Source organism: Panthera pardus, unplaced genomic scaffold (genome assembly GCF_024362965.1).
Source record: "Panthera pardus isolate Hobbes unplaced genomic scaffold, ASM2436296v1 HiC_scaffold_25, whole genome shotgun sequence".
Taxonomy (NCBI): Eukaryota; Metazoa; Chordata; class Mammalia; order Carnivora; family Felidae; genus Panthera; species Panthera pardus.
In genome coordinates, this window is record NW_026526821.1 from 42,768,811 (window position 1) to 42,788,447 (window position 19,637).

General features: G+C 43.9%; 1 protein-coding gene across 7 annotated transcripts in view; it reads right to left on the reverse strand.

Annotated features, from left to right (window-relative positions):
- BFSP1 (beaded filament structural protein 1) overlaps positions 1-19,637 on the reverse strand; it is a 71,140-nt gene that overhangs the window by 38,699 nt on the left and 12,804 nt on the right. For 6 of the 7 annotated variants that reach the window (XM_019462487.2, XM_019462486.2, XM_019462489.2 and 3 more), the window contains 3 exons: positions 15,052-15,176; positions 5,888-5,954; positions 2,109-2,694 (listed from right to left, as the gene is read on the reverse strand). In XM_019462487.2, coding sequence (XP_019318032.2) covers positions 2,109-2,482 — 374 coding nt within the window. In that variant the 5' untranslated portion in view covers positions 2,483-2,694; positions 5,888-5,954; positions 15,052-15,176. The remainder of the gene's footprint in view (positions 1-2,108; positions 2,695-5,887; positions 5,955-15,051; positions 15,177-19,637) is intronic. The other variant, XM_019462493.2, reaches the window with a different exon arrangement.

A 19,637-nucleotide genomic window follows, 5' to 3' on the forward strand; every position in this document is an offset into this window, starting at 1 on the left:
GCGATTGCACTACTAGGCATTTATCCACGGGATACAGCTGTGCTGTTTCGAAGGGACACATGCACCCCCATGTTTATAGCAGCACTATCAACAATAGCCAAAGTATGGAAAGAGCCCAAATGTCCATCGATCGATGAATGGATAAAGAAGATGTGGTATATATATACAATGGAGTATTACTCGGCACTGAAAAAGAATGAAATCTTGCCATTTGCAACTATGTGGATGGAACTGGAGGGTATTATGCTACATGAAATTAGTCACAGAAAGACAAAAATCATATGACTTCACTCATATGAGGACTTTAAGAGACAAAACAGATGAACACAAGGGAAGGGAAACAAAAATAATATAAAAGCAGCGAGGGGGACAAAACAGAAGAGACTCATAAATATGGAGAACAAACTGAGGGTTACTGGAGGGGTTGTGGGAGTGGGGATGGGCTAAATGGGTAAACGGCACTAAGGAATCTACTCCTGAAATCATTGTTGCACTATATGCTAACTAACTTGGATGTAAATTTTTAAAAATTAAATAAATAAATAAATAAATAAATAAATAAATAAATTCCTTGAAGCGGTCCCTGCAGAGTAAATACAGGTTCCTGTATTTATAGCCTTGGAGGATGGGGACAAATTGCTGAGTATCCTTTTTTCTTTTTAATAGTTCTTTAGGTGATCTTTTTTTTAAATGTCATTTATTTATTTATTTTTGACAGCATGCAAGCGCGGGAGGGGCAGAGAAAGAGGGACAGAGGATCTGAAGCAGGATCTCTACTGACAGCAGCGAGCCCAATGTGGGGCTTGAATTCATGAACTGTTGAGATCATGATCTGAACCGAAGTAGGTCACTCAACTGACTGAGCCACCCAGGTGCCCCAATTCTTTTTTTTTTTTTTAAGTTTTATTTATTTTGAGAGAGAGAGAGAGAGAGAGAGAGAGAACACAAGTGGGGGAGGGGCAGAGAGAGAGGGAGACAGAGAATCCCAAGCAGACTCTGTGCAGTCAGCGCAGGGCCCCATGTGGGGCTGGAACTCACATCGTGACCTAAGCCGAAATCAAGAGTCAGGCTAAACCCACTAAGCCACCCAGGTCCGCATGCCCCAATTCTTCAGGCGATCTTATCATCTTATTCATTCTGTGGGAAAGGGGGACATGCCCTAGACCAGGGCTCCTGAAGCTTCAAGCTTAACTCCACTTCTAACCAGCTCCCAGATGATGGCAATGCTGCTCATCCACAGATCACAATTTGAGTAGCAAGATTCTAGAGGACACACATTGAAATAATTTCCGGGTATCAACTATGATGCGGTAAAGATGATTAGACTCAGCACGCCGAGGCCCTGAATTCCGTGCCGCTGCTGGGACTCACTAGGTGAGTGACCTTGCCCTAAATCTTGACATTGTCTAAGCCTCAGTCTCCTCATCTGCAAAACAGGTGCAGTACCATGTATTACAGGATACGGCTGTGAGGATCAAATAACATGAATATATCTCAAAAACAAAAGGAGCCAGACATACAAGCACGAATCTGTAAGATTCCATTTTTGTGAAATTCCAGAACACGCAAAATTAATCTACGGTGACAGAAATCAGAACACTGGGCGCCTCCCGCTTTTTTGTGGGGGAGAGGTACAGACTGACCGGGAAAGGACAGGAGGGAACTTTCTGGGGTGGTCAAAGTTCCCTGCTTGTTTCTGTAGTTACATGGGTACATACATCATCAAAACTCATTGAACTATGCACTTAAAACCTGTGCATTTTTTAAAGATTTTATTTTTAAGTAATCTCTACGCCCAACGTGGGGCTCAAATTTACAACCCCCAGATCAAGAGTCGCTGGCTCTACCGACTGAGCCTGCCAAGCGCCCCGAAACCTGTGCGTTTTACTGCATGTAAATTATAGCTACATTTTAAAGCACATTACAAGCAAATGATGCCGTTTCGTGCAAACCGTGAAGTGCCATCGGAATGGAAGCGGGTCCTAGGTGGGTGAGAGGCGCGGTGGTGCGCGCGCCCTCTGCGGGGTGGAAGTCCTGGGTCGCCAGGCGACCGCCCCTACCCTGCCTCCGCTCACCCCACCCCCCCTCCTTCCGGGCCCGCCGCTTACTTGCAGCGGAACTCGTCTAGCACGCGCTGCGCCTCCGCACCCTGGCGCTCCAGCCGCGTGCGCTCGGCCGCCAGGTCCCGGGCGCGCTGGAGGTTGCCCTCGACGTGGCGGGCGAGGGCGTCCTCGGGGCCGGCCAGCTCGCCCAGGCGCTGGAAGGCGTCCAGCTGCCGCCGGAGGACAGCGTGGCGCTGCTCGAGCGCGCGGGCCCGCTGGACGTGAGCGGCCACGCGCTCGCCGAGCCCCTGCAGCGCGGCCAGGCTGGGCGCCGCCGTCCGGCCCTCCGCCAGGCTATCGGGCTCGGCGGCGCGCGGCGCCTCCTCGGCGCGCTCGTACTGCTCCTTGCGGGTCTGGAAGACGTAGCTGCGCCGGTACATGACTCCGGTGCGGGCGAGCGCGCGCGAACCGGCTCGGGGAGGCCGTGCGCCGGGGCGGCGGGCCGCTAAATAAACATCGGGGGGGGCCCAGGCACGCTGCTGGGACGTTCCAGAGCCGATCAGCTGTCGAGCTCAACACGGCGCCCAGCCCCCAGAAGAATAAAAGAGCAGCAGGCCTGCTTTTGTGCGCCGGATTAGCGGACCATGCAGCTCTGGGGGTTGGAAGGTTAAATTGGGCAATGAGGTTTTTGTTCTGGGATTGTTAAAGCCTGTCGCTTTATGATTGAATGGGGGGTCAGGAGGACAAGAGAGGCAGGACTGCTTCCTCTGGGAATTGTGAAGGAAGCCCAAGGGAGCTTGTTAAACTTGGACTAGCTCAAAAGCCCAGGGACCCTCGCTTTGTCTCCTCTTTTTCGGTCAAGCTCTCAATTACAGGCCTTTTCAACAATGCCATTTTTTTTCCCGATCACTTCAGCAATTCTTTTGCATAATTACAACATCACATTTAGGAACCCTCCTTACGTTAGGGGTTCTTAACCACGGATGCAAAATAAATGGCCATCTCATAAAATTGTGATGTGTGCGGCAAGTAAGTTTTACTAATACCTATGCATCTGCGTTAGGAAAACATTCTTCGTACAACAACTTAAGAAGCAAATGCACGGTTATCATTATAATGTTACCCTTGCTCCTGTGGATTCCGCCATCCTTTCCGGAGTAGAAGCAAGAAGCAAGTCGAGTTCCATCAGGATATTGGCATAACTGATTCTTTACACTAAAGAAAAAAACCCTCACAGCCTAAAAGATTTAGTAAATTGGCCAACTCTCAATTCGAGAATATAAAAGAATTTTTTGCCACTATGTTTAATTTTAATTTGTATTGTGGAAACAACAAAGCTGGGCTTTAACAAATTTAAAAGTAAATTGTGGGTGTTGAAGGAAACTAATAGCATTTGATGAGAATGATCCAACATATGACTATTTTGTTATGTCTCCAATTTACTTTTTTATTTTTTGAGGGGGGGGCACAGTGAGTGAGGGGCAGAAAGAGAGAGGGAGAGAGAGAGAAGCAGGGCTCCCCTGAAGTGGGGCTTGTGTGTTTTTTTAACCAAATGGGGGCTCGTGTTCACCGGAAGTAGGGCTGGAGGACTCAAACTTAGGAATGGTGAGATCATGACTTTAGCAGAAGTCAGTCGCCTAACCCACTGAGCCACCCAGGTGCCCTCCAATTTATTTTTTTTTTAAGTTTATTTTTATTTACTTTGAGAGAGAGCGAGATAGAGAGCAAGCAGGGGAGGGAAGAGGGCGAGGGAGACAATCCCATTCAGGCTCTACCCTAACAGCACAAAGCCAGATGCCGGGCTTGAACTCAAAAAAAGTGAGATCATGACCTGAGCCAAAATCAAGAGCTGAGCATTTAACCGAAACTGAGCCAGCCTCCCAGGTGCCCCAAGTCTCTGATTTAAAAATCATTATCAAAAAGGTTGTTTTCCTTAAAAAAGGATTCAGCTTAGCAGTGCCATATAATTAACAACTATATGGATTGCACATAATTACATAATTATATTACAAATTAAAGTTATAGTTACCAAAGTTCGAGAAAAGGACACAGATCTTTAATGGGTTTTATTATTTCTCCAAAAAGACTGTAAGATAATGGAATGAATTCAGTTGAGAGTGACTCTAAGATAAGGTCCAGAGTTGTGGTGGTGGTGCGGTTATTGTTCTATTTTCTTTTCTTAAGGCATTTAAAAATAGATATTATGATCAAATCAAGGAGAGCCACATGAGTATTTTTGGTAGATACACATGTATCATGCTGATGGCATGGTAAATTGGTTTCCGGCTTCCTAGAGAGCAAAACCAGCACAGAACAAAGAAAGGATATAAAAGCACTTGTTCCTTCTGACATCAGGTATTAGTTAAATATTGCTACAGAACAAACTGACCCCAAAACTAAGTGGCACACAAGAAGAAATATTTAGCGCCGCACTCCCAGATCGGCAGGTCAGCTGGATAGCTCTCCTTCGAGCTGCAGATCTTTCAATCTGCTAGGGGAGCTGTGCTCCAAATGTCTCTCTTCCTCCTAGAACTAGTGATGACAAGAGGATGAAAAGAAGCCCAGCCACACAATCTCTTTCCAAGCCTTTGTTTGCATCCTGTCCATTAACACCCCTTTCATCAAAGCAAACCAGGTGGCCACAGCCAAAGTCGAGAGGCAGGGAAGAGGCACCACCCACCCCCAGGGCCATGGCAAGGGTGCGGGTGTGTAACTGTCACACTGCAGTGAAGAACTGGGACCAGAAACTCCATCAACCACACACAGTTATCCCATTTGAAAGAAAAAATAGATATCCCAGAAACATAACAAAGGGAAAAAATATTATTTCAATTTAATACAGTGGAATAAACACTTAGAAAATATTTACTCATAAAGCGTGTCTCGGGGAGAGAAATATTGAACAAGGTCAAGTCCCTCCCTACCCTCAAGGTGCAGGGAGACAAATTCCTACTCAACTAATTCAAGACACAAGGAAATCTGGAATAAGTTCTAAAATAGAGATCTTCCCAAAATGTGGTTGTACCTAAAGCAGAAAGTTAAAGAGAAGTTAGAATTTCAGGCAGAACAGCATAAACAAGGTGTGAGAACAACTGGAGTAAGGTGCAGTAAAGGGAGCCATGTGCTTCCTGGGCGTGGTGAGCCTGAACTGAGGAGAGCTTGGCAAGAAGGGTCCCAAAAAAAGAAAGTTCGAAGGAAGGGCTGGGCTTCCCATCAGCTGCGGTGGCTTGAATGCGGGCATCATCTCCACAACTTCTCCCAAGCCCTACCAAAAATGGCAGCAAAGAATTTATTTTTAGATGAAAACTCCACGAAAATAAGGAAGAAAAGATCACAGTGGACAAGATATACCAACAAATTTTCAGAGGGCTGAACAGAGAGATTAGTGGCAACTGACTTAATGGAGTGAAGCAAGCTGACACCTACATGGGCAGAGGGCACTGGGAAAGGAAAACAAGATGGTTCACCTAGAGGAGTCTCAGAAAAGCTTATGAATTGGATGTACCAGGGGCGCTTGGATGACTCAGTTGGTTAAGCATTCAACTTCAGCTCAGGTCATGATCTCACAGCTGGTGAGTTCCAGCCCCACGTCAGGCTCTTGTGCAGACAGCTCAGAGCTTGGATTCTGCTTCAGATCCTGTGTCTCCCTCTCTCTCTCTGTCCCTCCCCCCACTCACACTCTATCTCTCTCTCTCTCTCAAAAATAAATAAACATTAAAAAAATTTAAAAAAAAAAAGTAACTGGATGTACCAGATACGACAGAAGGTGGGGGTGAAGGGTAGAGCTGAAAAGCCATAGGGTTAGCCCAGGGCCCAAGAAGCAGTTAGAATTTCAGATCACCTACCCCATTCCTGCGCAGCCTGGCAAAGCTGAGTGAAACTGAACGGGAGAGGTCTTGAGTTGAAAGTCACCTAGTTGAAACACAGCTAAGGACAGGATAAGACCATACTGGAACAAAGGAATTAAGACAGTGGATGCATCACGAAAGATGAGCTGTACAATCTCCATCTCTCCATTTACCGCTTCGCTTCTCTTCTAGGATGCTAGTCACCTGGCATGTATTTCCCTGGGGCAGGAGAAAATTCTCTGGGGAAACTGAGTGACTTCGGAGAAAAAAAAATCACCAGATACTGAATTTGGAATATGGACTGACTGGCTTTTGGTTTGAACACGAAACACGTTTGTACGGTCCAACGTAACCCAAGCTGTTGATCATCAGACTAAGACCCATTTTATAATGAAGTTTTACTTGTGACAGCATAGGATTTTTAAATCTCTCTTTCTCACCTAGATTTTTGTTTTTGAAAATTAGTATTTTTCCCTAAAAGGATAGATTCCCTAGATTTGTATACTTTGCCCTGTCCTGTACCGGGGCAATGGTATTATCATGATATCCTGCTCTGCTCTGTTGATGCAGAGTGTAAAAGTGTAAATATTTCCTATCGGAATGTTACTATAATTAGTTGGGTTTTCCTCTCACAGGAGGAAAGAAACTAAGCTGGTGTAGTTAGCTTCTTCTGTGGGACCTCTGGCTGGTTTGTGACTTTGTGACTTGTTCTTGAATCCTGTTTTTTAACTGGCCATAAAGTATGACAATGAGCACTAATCGACAGCTAATCCCCCTCTCCTGGTCATTTTAGTTTGGGCTCCCCCGAAGCAAACCCTGAAACAAGAGTTAAAGTGCAAGTAGTTTATCTGGAAGGTAATCCCAGGAAGGGCCTGCAGGGAGGCAGGAGGGAGACAAGGAAGGCCAAACACGGTTTGTGATAACAAGCCAGTCACCACGCTGCGGCAGGCAATGGGGGTCAGTCGCACTGGAAACTCTGGGAGATAGCTCGGTACAGGCACCTCAGAGCCACCCCACCCAAGGGTGAAAGAGCTGGAGATTTACCCACCACTCCCAGGGCCCAAGGGCTGATCACAGGGCATTTCTGGTCTGCCACAGGCAGCCAAAGTAGCTGAGGTTAGCTTTTGACCCCACCACCTTAGCAAGTGACCTAGCCAATCAGGTTCCAGTATGGACACCGGGCAATGGGAATAATCACTTACATGAAGAGGCTCGTCATACATCTCAGTTTACCTGAGATGATCCACGTTTACGCATCTATCTCGGCACAAGTATAGATAGCACCCTCTTTTATTCTCAAGAGTTTCTTAGTTTGTCTGGGAATGCTGCCTCTCTTATTCTGGCCCACGTGACCTGAATGTCTAGCCTGAATCTAATCATAAGGAAACATCCACGCAAACCCAAAATAAGAAACATTCTATTAATAAAAATAGAAGGGGATGATATTCTTCCAAAATGTAAATACCAGAAAAGAAAAAGAGAGACTAGAGAAATGTTCCAGATGAAAGGAAACTAAGGAATCACAGCATCTACATGCAATACTGTTCCTAGACCCCATCCTACGTTTGGAAGAGAAGAAAGTGCTATAAAGGTCATCGCTAGATCCCTTGACAAAATTAGACTATGGACACTCAATTAGGTAAAAGAATTGTGTCAATGTTGAATTCACTGAAGTTTCTGACTATAGCACAGTTAAGTAAAATGATATCTTTATTCTTAGAAAATATATTCTTAGCCATCTAGGGGTGAAACACATGATGTATGCAACTTACTCTGAAAAAATGCTGAAAAACAAAATAAAATAAAATAAAATAAAATAAAATAAGTTCTAAAAGCATGACATGTGTAAATATAAACATAGACATAAACATAAAAATGTATGGAGAAAGAGAGAGAAAGGAGATGAGGCACAATAGTGACAATAGGTCAGTCTTGGTAAAGGATATATGGGTGTTGTATAATCGCAATTTCTCAAAGAAAGTTGGAAATTACTTTCAAAACCGTTTGTGGAAATCCCGATCCTCTTCTATGTTAAGCATTTTGCAGTGTAGGCATTTAATAAACATCATTTCCTTTACCTTATAGCCATATAAATGTGCGTAACAGCAAAGAGAGAGAGAGAAGGACAGAGAGGAAGATGGTTTAGCCAACTGTGTAGTAACAACAGGAGAAAATGGTCTATAACCATTATAAGCATGTGGAAGACATGATGATATAAGTGAGAATGTTTATAACAAACATGAAGGGGAGCAGAAAAACAAAATACCAGATGCATGGTGATGACAGTCATCTAAGAACACATATATGTACATAATCGGATATTCGTGTCATATACCAGGTTTTATATTCATCACATCTTATTGTCATTTAAAGCTAATTGCATATATGGTGCTTCTTAAAAATTTTAATTAGCATTCTTAATTAAAGAACTGAACAACTATTTTAAAAGCCTGAGTAAAATAGGCATAGATGTTTGCCTTTTAGTCAACTTCATATTCTACAACTTTGAGCTTTCTCTTTCAGTTTACATACATCCTGAATTTGCTGTGGGCTTTTTCCAGACACAAAGAGTAGTATAGAACATTCATGTAAATGCCAAGTCTCTGCTGTTTTCTAGTTGTGTGGTCTTGAACAATTCAGTTAATCTGTTTTCTAAAATGATGGATTTGAGCAAAACAATCTCTAAGATCTCCTTTCTGCTTGTTAGGGGCAAAATTGTGTCCTCTAAAATTCACGTTTTAGGGGCACTGGGGTGGCTCAGTCAATTGAGCATCTGACTTTGGCTCAGGTCACTATCTCACGGTTCATGGCTTTGAGCCCCACGTTGGACTCTGTGCTGACAGCTCAGAGCCTGGAGACTGCTTTGGATCCTGTGTCTCCCTCGCTCTCTATCCCTGCCCCCCCCCCCAAAATAAATAATAAACATTAAAAAAATTAATAAAGAATAAAAATAAATAAACCACATTTTAGTCCTAACCCCCAGGGCCTCAGAATGAAACCATATTTGGAGATAGGGCCTTTAAAGAGGTAATTAAGGTAAAATGAGGTCATATGAGTGGGCCCTAATCCAGTGTGACTGGTGTCCTTATAAGAAGAGTAGATGAGGACACAGACATACATACAGAGAGAAGACCATGTGAGGATACAGGGAGAAGGTGGCCATCTGCAGCCAAGGAGAAACCAACTCTGCCGATACCTCAGTCTCAGACTTCAAGACTCCACAGCTATAAAAAGAAAAAGTGAATCTCTGCTGTTGAGGCCACCCAGTCTGTGCTTCTTTGTTATGGCAGCCCAAGCAAACCAATATACTGCTCTAACATTCTGATTCTTCTGCTTGCTCTTCTTTTATGGGCCATCCATTTCCCAGGATATATAAATGTCTGCCACAAGAGGGCCACTCCACCCTCAGAGTGAACACCCTGCCTCCTGGTCGCCCAGAGAGCGATTGCTGATTGCAAAGGGGACAGAAGGATGTGCAGATGAACAGCCTGAAGCCTTTCCACAAAACTGGATCGACCCCAAAGACAAGCCATCCTGGAAAGGTTCATTTCCAGTAGGGTGACCAGCAAACCCGAGGGAAAGGGCAGACCCCTGGCTCCCCAGCCCCTGCTCTCTTAGGGTGGCCTCCCCATCAGGCCCCAGCCTTTATAGTATGCTTAGCTACCCTGTAAGTGATAAGTCCGCATGAAGAGTAATAACAGATGGGGAAACATCAGAAGCAAGGCTCAATCTCCAGCTGCACACACACGAAGACTTCCGGGAAAGTAAAGCCGCAGATTCAAACACTATCAAAGGCAGGAGGGCACTGAGCACCAACCAGCTTTTCTCAGGGTCTGGTACAGAAACTGAAGTAAGAATCAACAAACCCAAATTTGTTGGATGACAGATATGTTCCTTGGGCTTTTCGACTGATGGGCACCAGGACAAGGCATGACAACTAAATGCAACGCATGATACTGAATAGGATTTTAGACTAAGAAAAAAAAGCTATAAAGGATTATTATTGTGATGATCAGTGAAATTTGGATAAGGAATACAAATTAGATAATAATATTACAAGTGTTGGGGCACCTGGGTAGCTCAGTCCATTAAGCGTCCAATTTCGGCTCAGGTCATGATCTCACCATCGTTGGTGGGTTCGAGCCCCACACTGGGCTCTGGTCAGCACAGAGCCAGAGCCTGCTTCAGATTCTGTGTCTCCCTGTCTCTCTCTCTGCCCCTCCCCTGCTCGTGCTCTCTTTCTCTCTCAAAAATAAATAAACATTCAAATAATAATAATATTATTAAAGGTGTTAAAATGGCTGCTTTTGGGGTGCCTGGGTGACTCAGTCGGTTAAGCAGCCGACTTCGGCTCGGGTCATGATCTCGCGGTCCGTGAGTTCGAGCCCTGCTTCAGGCTCTGTGCTGGCAGCTCAGAGCATGGAGCCTGTTTCAGATTCTGTGTCTCCCTCTCTCTGACCCTCCCCTGTTCATGCTCTGTCTCTCCCCGTCTCAAAAATAAATAACGTTAAAAAAAATTTTTTTTTTAAAATGGCTGCTTTTGGTAATTGTACTATGGCATGTGAGAAAATGACCTTGTTCTTAGGAAATACATGCTAGTTTAAAGAATAATGAGTCACAGTGTCCAATTTACCCTCATTTGGTCAGAAAATAAGTAATATACATGCATATACAATACACACGTATAAAAATAAATACAGAGAATAAAAAAGCAAATGGAGAAAAATGTAAATAATTTGTAGGTTTGGGTAAAGGGCATATGCAACGTTTCTATAAATTTGAAATTATAACAAAAGAAAAATCACTCCCCTCCCCAAATCCCAAACACCTCTGGGAAAATTGTGCTGAGAATAGATATTTCTTAGTAACCGCAAGAAAATACAAAAATGCTCCTTGCTCCTTTGATTTATGAGATGGTATCATGGTCTCAGCAGCCAGGGTTTCACTGATGATTATGGTGGGAGTTTAACACCACTAATAACGAAGGGCTTTTGAAATATATGTGGACTTACCTTCCCTGAACACCAGACAATGGGGCACTACCTCGGAATGTCTCTTAGACATTGCTACACCTGCTCATTCATCATCATTCTGGTCATACATGAAAAGTGACCATACCCATGACCTCAGGGATGCAGAAATGAGTCATTGTCCCAGCAGGCGCCATCCTCAGGACCAAGTTTGGAGAAGGCTCTTTCACAGTTATAATTTCTTGTGGATTTAAAGCTAGCCACGCTATTCATATTTCTGCTCTGTACTTCTCTTTAAGATATCATTAAACAGACCCACCACCACTCTTAAGCTGGGTCAGCCTACATCTGAACCACAGCTCCTTTTCTTCTGGGAATAGATTGTCAAGTGGTTTGATGTATCATGGAGTCACAGCTGGCCAACCGGCATGCCCATTTTGCCCTAAAAGGAGGATGTGCGAGCCCCTGGTTTGTACTACTTAGGAAATGGATACGAAGGAATTAGGCATACATATCCACGAAGGCATTTCTGATAGAAATATACATTCACAGATTGAAGCATACATCTGGTATATCATTTTTATAGGGCCATCCATACTTTCCCATGGATATCAAGAGGAACTGATTTAACTATTTCATAAGAGAAGATGTTCTTATCTTCTCAAGTTCACCCAACTTTATAGCTTTAACCTGAAATTGGGAGGGATGATATTCCAAGCTACTTTACCCACTATTTTCAGACTCTGCACACAGTTTGAAAGTATAGTAAGGGATGCTAAGACTGTACATTTTAAGCTCTAACCTTCAATTCTTGGACTTAAACTCCATGTGAAGTTTTCCAGTGAAATTTGTAACGACAGCCTGTTTGAGTAGGAGCGCCATTGTTCGGTGGGCATATGAGCCTGACCAAAATTCAAAGAACTACCTATTCCAACCATCTTCCTTGTTAGTTCATTTGCAAAAGGACTGTAATGATGTGAATTACCCTATACTCCACTCTCTACCACCAGCTCATGGTTGATACTTACTAACTCCTACCCCTTCATTTATCTAATATTTTTGTCTTCTGACTTTTCTTCTCACCCAGCAGATACCATCCTTTTCTTCATTTGTCTTTGCCCCTTGGTTTTGGAAACCAATATCTTCCTTACTCCCTTGAACAACGCCCCACACCCACCCATCAGCTCATGTAAATTAATTTATGAAGTAGACTGTTGAGAGGTCTTCAGTTCCACACACCTGAGCCCACCACAGGCTTAGCCAAGATGCCTCTCTAAGGCTCCTGGCTAAGGCTCCACCTCTCCACTACCCAGGCAGACCTGCTCACGCGATTGTTCTAACTAGCCTAGAGCTCTTTAAAGGCAAGGCAGATGTCAATGCTGTTCATTCTACAGTGCCCACTCTCTACCAGAGGATTGGTCCAGGGATCCATCTTCCATCCTTCCCCAGGCTGCTGGAAACCCTAGAAGGTTAGCCCTCCTAGATTGCTTCACCTGACTCCGTGCCCTCGGTCTTCCTGTAGGGTTTCGCAAATGGGGGTCGCTGGCAGGAGATCACAGAGACTTCCTTCTTGTTTCCCTCTCCCCTCTAAGCAAAATCACCCCTTCATGGCATCTCATGCTTCCTGCTGTTGCTAGTTCTGGGCCCTTTATCACGCTTTGATGATTCCCTTAACCCTGCTCACAGCTCTGGAGGTTGTCTCTTCATTAAATTCTCTTCAGTTAAGCTCTTTGTTTATACCGTTTATTTCCTGCCAGATACAGAAGAACCCTGGCGGATGCAAAATCTCATTCATCAACCAGTAAAGCTTCTGAAACACTGTAGGTATCCGCTAAAATGAATTAAACAACAAATGAAACTTAGAAAGAAACTTGAAATCAAGACAAAGTTTTTGAGTGTTGGGAAGTTTCATCTTGAAACTTTCAGATGGGGAAGCTGAGTATCGCTTGGCCAAAGACGAAGCTCGAGGCTCTCATCGATAGCTGTACCAGAGGCCTGGTCCTCTTACTCCATGTTTGCTGACTGGGCTGTTTCAAAAGATGTGGTCAAACTTTGTAAGCAGCCCTCAATTGAAATTTGCTTTGCTCTCCACTGTGATGACTAGATTTCTGTTGTCTCCCATCGTTGGAATATAGAGGGACAGGACAAAAATCCATTCGTTAAGAAAGAAAACAGTGCACCAGTCAGCAGAATGACTAGACACAATAAAAGAAAAAAAAAAAACTTCCTTGAAAAAGAGCTTTCTATTTTAAGAAGATGAATAAAAAGAAGAGATGCCCTCAAGTGATAGATAATGAAGACATTCCCCAGGCATCCTCAGCCTCTGTGGCTTTTCAGATGTAAACCTGAAACGTAGTCCATTACAAAGGGTGGCATCCAAGCTGGATTCCAGCTGCTTGTTCTGTTCTGTGGTCAGCCTGTGCTGAACATAGCAGTTTAAACAAGCCACAGAGCTGTGAGTGGCCCCTGTGTCTAAAATGCCTTCTGGATTATCCTCAATGACTCTAATCGTAGGACTTAGAATCTGCAAGGATGAGAATTAAACGGGACATTTAGGGTCCAGCTCTCCGGGGTACATTATTTTTTCAAACTAACCTGGGTTTTTGGGTAACACACACACTGGATCTGAAAATGCCACTTTGTCACGATTTGCTATGTGATATCCTAGTGACCTCTAAGGCCAATTCCAGGACATCGCAGGGACAACACACCAGTGTCCCCAAGCCTGCATTTGGGGCACTATTTGGCCGAGTCACTTGCAGTATTATTCTGGAGCTGCCTCTCAGGAGCTCATAAGACCCAACTATTGTATTTCCAGGAATTTGGGTTGCTGGTTAACACCTCACTGATAGCTTGAAATCAGCAATAGTGGGAGTTTTCACACCACAGGAGTTGACAAACACTATAAAGACATTTCTTCCCTTGAAACTCAGCTGTTCAACATTCACTGGAATCATGTTAACTATGAAATAATACTGATCCATCTCTCCAATTGAGAAGGAAAGCTGGTAAATGCAAATAAAAAGGGCCAGCCAGATATCCAAGGCTGGATAGTCCCCTTGCATGCTTTTGGCTTCTGCAATCTTGCTTTCCTCTTGCATCAGCCAGAAGCCAGGAATCTGAAGCTTGAGTATACTAGTCCCGCCCAACCTGGAAGCACATATGTATAAAAGATCAGTATAACCCAAGCCAGATGCTCAGCCTTTGGAGTTGACTCCGCTGGGCTGGCACCGGTGACAAATAAAAAGTCTTTTCTGATTCCCTAGCGCTTGTTGCTTGTCTCTTCCTGGGCACCGAGTATTTGCTATAACACAGGAGCTGAAATTGATGGGTAGAAATTTGTTCTTTCTTCAATCCCTGCAAACTCAAAGAAGAGAACCAGCCTTCCCAAGTACATTATTGAAAATAGTCCCCTAAATTCAAATACTCAGTTAAAAAAAATAGAGCAGAATTAGAGTCTACAGCCTGAGAAAATGGTTTGTTTTGATTTCGAGTTGGCTCAAGAAGTTTCTGACAATTAATTTCATATAATTGCCTTATAAAGTTAAAATGCCTTCCAAAATTTTATGGGGCCATTTCAAAACCTAGGGAAATCAGCCAGTAAATTAAAATGTATCTCTGCAAGGAGAGAAAGAGATTGATCTCAAGACTAGTTTAGGCCCAGCTGGAGGACTTGGTCTCTGTTCCAGTGGAAAGGAAGGTAGCAATCCTTAGCAAAGCCCAAGATTTCTTTTTCCTGAAATAATGACTGACCACTGCCTCTGTTGTTTTTGGCCAAGTGTTTGACCAAAACAAGAATTTTGCAACTGCAATGACCTAACTTGGGAAACAATTTTATAACATTTTCTAGGAACCACAAAACCTTTGTTTTACTCTTTCTGAAGACCGACAGTGGGACCAGAAGGAGAGCATAATATTTTGCCGTGTAACAAAGAAAAAAACTTGATAAGGTCAGCGGCTGGAAGAATTTTTCAGTTCAAATAACGGTCATCCAGAGCCCGTGAAATGCTGCCTTTCAAACCAATAATGAACGTGCCTTGCACAACATCACATCCAGCTAAAATCCTGGATCCGCTCAGCTGATTATTAGGGCATTAAATGGTGACCTTTATCATACAATAAATTGTAAGCCGGGCAGCTAGGTTTGACAAAAACAGCAGGAACTGCAGTTAGCAGCAAAAACAGACTCACGTGTTAGAAGAGCCAGGAGAAAACTTGACGTGGTTGGAAGAAAATAGAAGCTTCTTGCAGTGACTCGAACTTCAGTTGGATGAGTGTAGATGATCCAAGTTAGGCAACGTTATGATTGCTGGGGACTGCAAAAAAAATCAGTCAGCTCAACTATCAGCAAAATGCCCTCCCAAGGCCTATTAAATAATGTACCAGTGAAGTTATTTGAAGTAAACTGATATACTGTGCCATAGGATGTATGGACTAAAATCATGGACACTTGAGTTCAATGGTCTAGGTTTAAATTCTCTGCAACCCATGGTGTGCCTGAGTGGTTTAGTTGGTTAAGCGTCTGACTCCTGATTTTGGCTCGGGTCGTGATCTCAGGGTTTCTTAAGTTTGAGCCGCATGTCGCGCTCTGCACTAAGAGTGCAGAGCCTGCTTGGGATTCTCTCTCTCTGCCTCTCCCTTACTTGCGCTCTCTCTCTCTTTCAAAAATAAATAAATAAACTTTAATAATTCTTTGTGACCCTTTAGCTACATGGTCTCAGAAAAGAGACTTAATTTCTCTAAGCCTCACATGCCCCATCTAGAAACTGGGGGTGATAGTAGTTTCCAAAAGATGTTGTGAGGGCTACATAATGTGTTCAGAATGATGGGTGGCACATAGTAAGTGCTTAATAGACATTAGCGATTATTTTTTTTTTGCATATAGGCTGATGGGCTTTAAGCATTTGTCTTAGTTTGGAATCCCCCAGAAACAGCCTCTGAGCACAAGTGGTGTATTTGGGAGATGATCATGTCACAGCAGTAGATGAATGGGGGACATAAGGCAGGAAGGGAAGGTGGCCAGTCACGGGGGTGTCATCACCACTACCTCTGTGGGCAGCAGGAGCTCACTGTATCTGGGACCTCTAGGAGACAGAACAGGACACCCCACAGAACTATCCCACCCAAGGAGGGAGGAAGCTGGGTACTTATTCACAGCTCCCTGTCCATCTTTGGTTGGGAACTGCTCCCAAAGGCATTCACCCTGTAGGACACGGGACAGAAAATGGCAGGCAGTTCAAAGTTTGCAGCCTTCAGCGTGAGAGAGTGGAAGGGGACACAGGAGGGGAACTGGCAGCAGCTACTAGAGCCCTGCATCACTGTTTTCAGATCATTAAATGGGCTGGAGTTCCTTTATTTATTTTTTAATGTTTATTTCTTTTGAGAGAGAGAAAGAACGAGCAAGAGAAGGGGCAAAGAGAGAGAGGAGAGAGAGAATCCCAAGCAAGCTCTATGCTGTCAGCACAGAGCCCAACGCAGGGCTTGATCTCATGAGCTTAGGATCATGACCGGAGCTGAAATCAAGAGTTGGAATGTTTTGTTTTGTTTTGTTTTAATCTTTATTTATTTTGGGGGGGGGGAGTGAGACAGAGCGTGATCAGGGGAGGGGCAGAGAAAGAGGGAGACACAGAATCCAAAGCAGGCTCCAGGCTCTGAGCTGTTAAGCACAGAGCCTGACATGGGGCTCGAACTCACGAACGGCGAGATCATGACCTGAGCTAAAATCTGACGCTCAACTGACTGAGCCACCGAGACACCTCTGAAGTTTATATATTTGTTTTAATGGGTCAACCCTTAAGTGACAATAATACAACAGAGCAAAACAAAAAACTGTGTTCATTCTATGCTGGTTTTAATGGAGGTATTAAGAAATAAATCATGTAACTTAAAAACATTTGTATGTAAGTGCCCATTAAATCAACACAATGTTGAGTATAATAGATGGAGTTTCAACCCTAATTCTGCTTTGAACGGCTTACTCTTCCTCAATATCCATCACCCGAAGCTAGGGAGGTATCCAGTATTTTTCACAGTTCTGTGGAAGACCCAAGCCTTCATGGAAAAGGAAAACATCCCTCTTTTTTCAAAAGTCACCAAACTCTTAGCAGTTCCAATAACTGACTTTTTCAGTAAACGAAACTATTTGCGTTTTTAGGAAAAATAATATATTAAGACTTTCCCATGCATCCAGAGGTTCAAAACACTAAAACGGTAATGAACACCATAAACTCCATTCCTAAACTGCACAATGTATCTGTTGGATAATGATTGTTTGTGTCATCTTCATGTGAAAGCAGAAAGCCTGTATATGAGGCCAATGTTTCTTTTTTTTTTTTTTAAGATTTTTTTTAATGTTTGTTTGTGAGACAGAGAAAGACAGAGTTTGAAGGGGGGAGGGTCAGAGAGAGGGAGACACAGAATCTGAAACAGGCTCTGGGCTCTGAGTTATGAGCACAGAGCCCGACATTGGGCTCAAACTCACAGACCGTGAGATCATGACCTGAGCCAACCTGAGCCGAAGTCGGACGCTTAACCGACTGAGCCACCCAGGCGCCCTGAGGCCAACGTTTCTAAAGACAAATGACTGCCTCAGAGGAAAAGATTGGAAGATTTGCCTATCTAAAACGTAAACTGCTTTGTGTTACAAAAAAAAAATAATAATAAAAATAAATAAATAAAGAACAACAAACCCTAAACAATGTTAAAAGCTAAAATAAACACAGGGGGATGGTTTGCGTATTAGACAAAAGACAAAGTACTAGGTAATGAAAATTACAAATCAAGAACAAAAAGACAAAAAGCCAGCAGAAAAGTGAAGGACAAGATCAGCTGAGAAGTTTACCTGTTTCAGAAATCAGCCATTTGTGACATTTTCAAATGAAAGGAAAAAGAACCATATATTGTTATGCCCAGAATTCGTGATCCCCAAAGACCACCAGGGAGCCGAGTCCGATGCAAAAGCAAAAGAGCCTTTATTCGAGCTAGCTCGAGCCCAATCCCCTACCTGCACCGACACAGCGGTGAGATACCGGGGAGAGAGAGCGAGTTTCAAAAGGACAAAGGTTTTATTGGGGCCTAGGGGCAGTTGGTGAGGTAATGGCTATGGCCTCAGCCGATTGGCTGGGGAAGGGTCCGAGTCCTGTTAGGCAGGTGGGGGGGGGGGGTTACTCAAGGGGAGGAGGTGTGGTCAAGGTGAAGGACACAGAACAAGATGGAGTCAGCCGGCGTAGGCCCGCCCTTTCAAGTCCATGTCTACTGATTACGTTGATCACATCTACAAAATATCTTCACATCCATGTCTTCACTAAAATTTGACCAAGCCATCAAGCACCAAAGCCTAATCAACTTGACACATAAAATTAGCCACCACACATGGTTATGTCTGCTACTTCATGGGGAAAATAGGAGTCCTCAGAAAGACACTCTCTCAACGTCCGCCCCCAAGTTCACAGTCCAACATGCCATTTCCCCTCCAGGACTGCTCATCAATATTTGAGTCTGCTGACTACATTCCCCTTCTTGAAGCACCCTTTCTTTCTTTTTTTTTTTTTTTAATGTTTATTTATTTTTGAGAGAGACAGAGACAGAACGCGAGTGGGTTAGCGAGAGAGGAAGACACAGAATCAGAAGCAGGCTCCAGGCTCTGAGCTGTCAGCACAAAGCCCGATGTGGGGCTCAAACTCATGAGCCATGAGAAGATGACCTGAGCCGAAGTCAGACGCTCAACCGACTGAGCCACCCAGGCGCCCCTTGAAGCACCCTTTCTTACGCCCGTTATTCCACTTGCTTCTGGGTTTTCTGTTTCTTAGCCTCTTGAAGGGATCCTCTTGAGCTTCACATCTTTGAACTACTGGAGTTCCTGCGGGTTCTGTCCCCAGCCCTCTTCTCTTTCTACCCTCAGAAAACATCTCAACTTTTCTGAGATGTATTGACTGGTATCAGCTAGGATTGCATGCGGGTGCACACAGCAGGTAGCCAACAATAGTTTAACCAAATAAGATCTGCTTTTTATCTTCAGGCACAGAGTCTAGAGGTAGGCAGTTCAGGGCTGGTATGTTGGACCACTCTTCGCTCTGCTGTCCTCAGTGCGTGGCTTGGTGTCTGTGCTCACAATATGGCCGCTGCCCTGTAGGCATGGTGTCTACACCTGCCATGTTTTCCTACCAACTATTTGGAACTTAACTCATTTACTTATTCAACAAATACTTATTCACAACTCACTATGTGTTAACACTCTTCTAGGCACTAGGAATACAGAAGTGAAAAAAAATGGTTTAAAATCCCTGTTCTCGTGGACCTTATATTTAAATGGGGGGGGGGGGGGAGGAATAGAAAGTAGATGAGAAAAACAAGTAAAAAATGTGCGAGGTTTGATGATGAATGTTATGGAGAAACATAAAGCAGAGAAAGGAACTGGAAGGTTAGAGGTGTGTGGTAATTTTAGGCAGGGTAATCAGGGAAAGCCTCACTGAGGAGGTGACATCTGAGCACAGACCTGAGAGAAGTGATAAAGCAAGCCATTTGGTTGCCTTCCAAGCATAGGGAAGCAAGCTGATGATGAAGAGTACTATTAACATTTTTTTTTAAATCACAGGAATACGAAAACTATGTCTGTGTTGGTCCCTCAATGGTGTATGTGCATATGTGCAAATGTGTGGTATGGAGTATGGATGTACAACACAAACTCTGGAGGACACATTCCACACCAATGACAGGGCTTAATTTTGGTGAGGGGCCAAGAAATGCAGGGCAGTGAAGGTGAAGTTTTCTATGTGGCC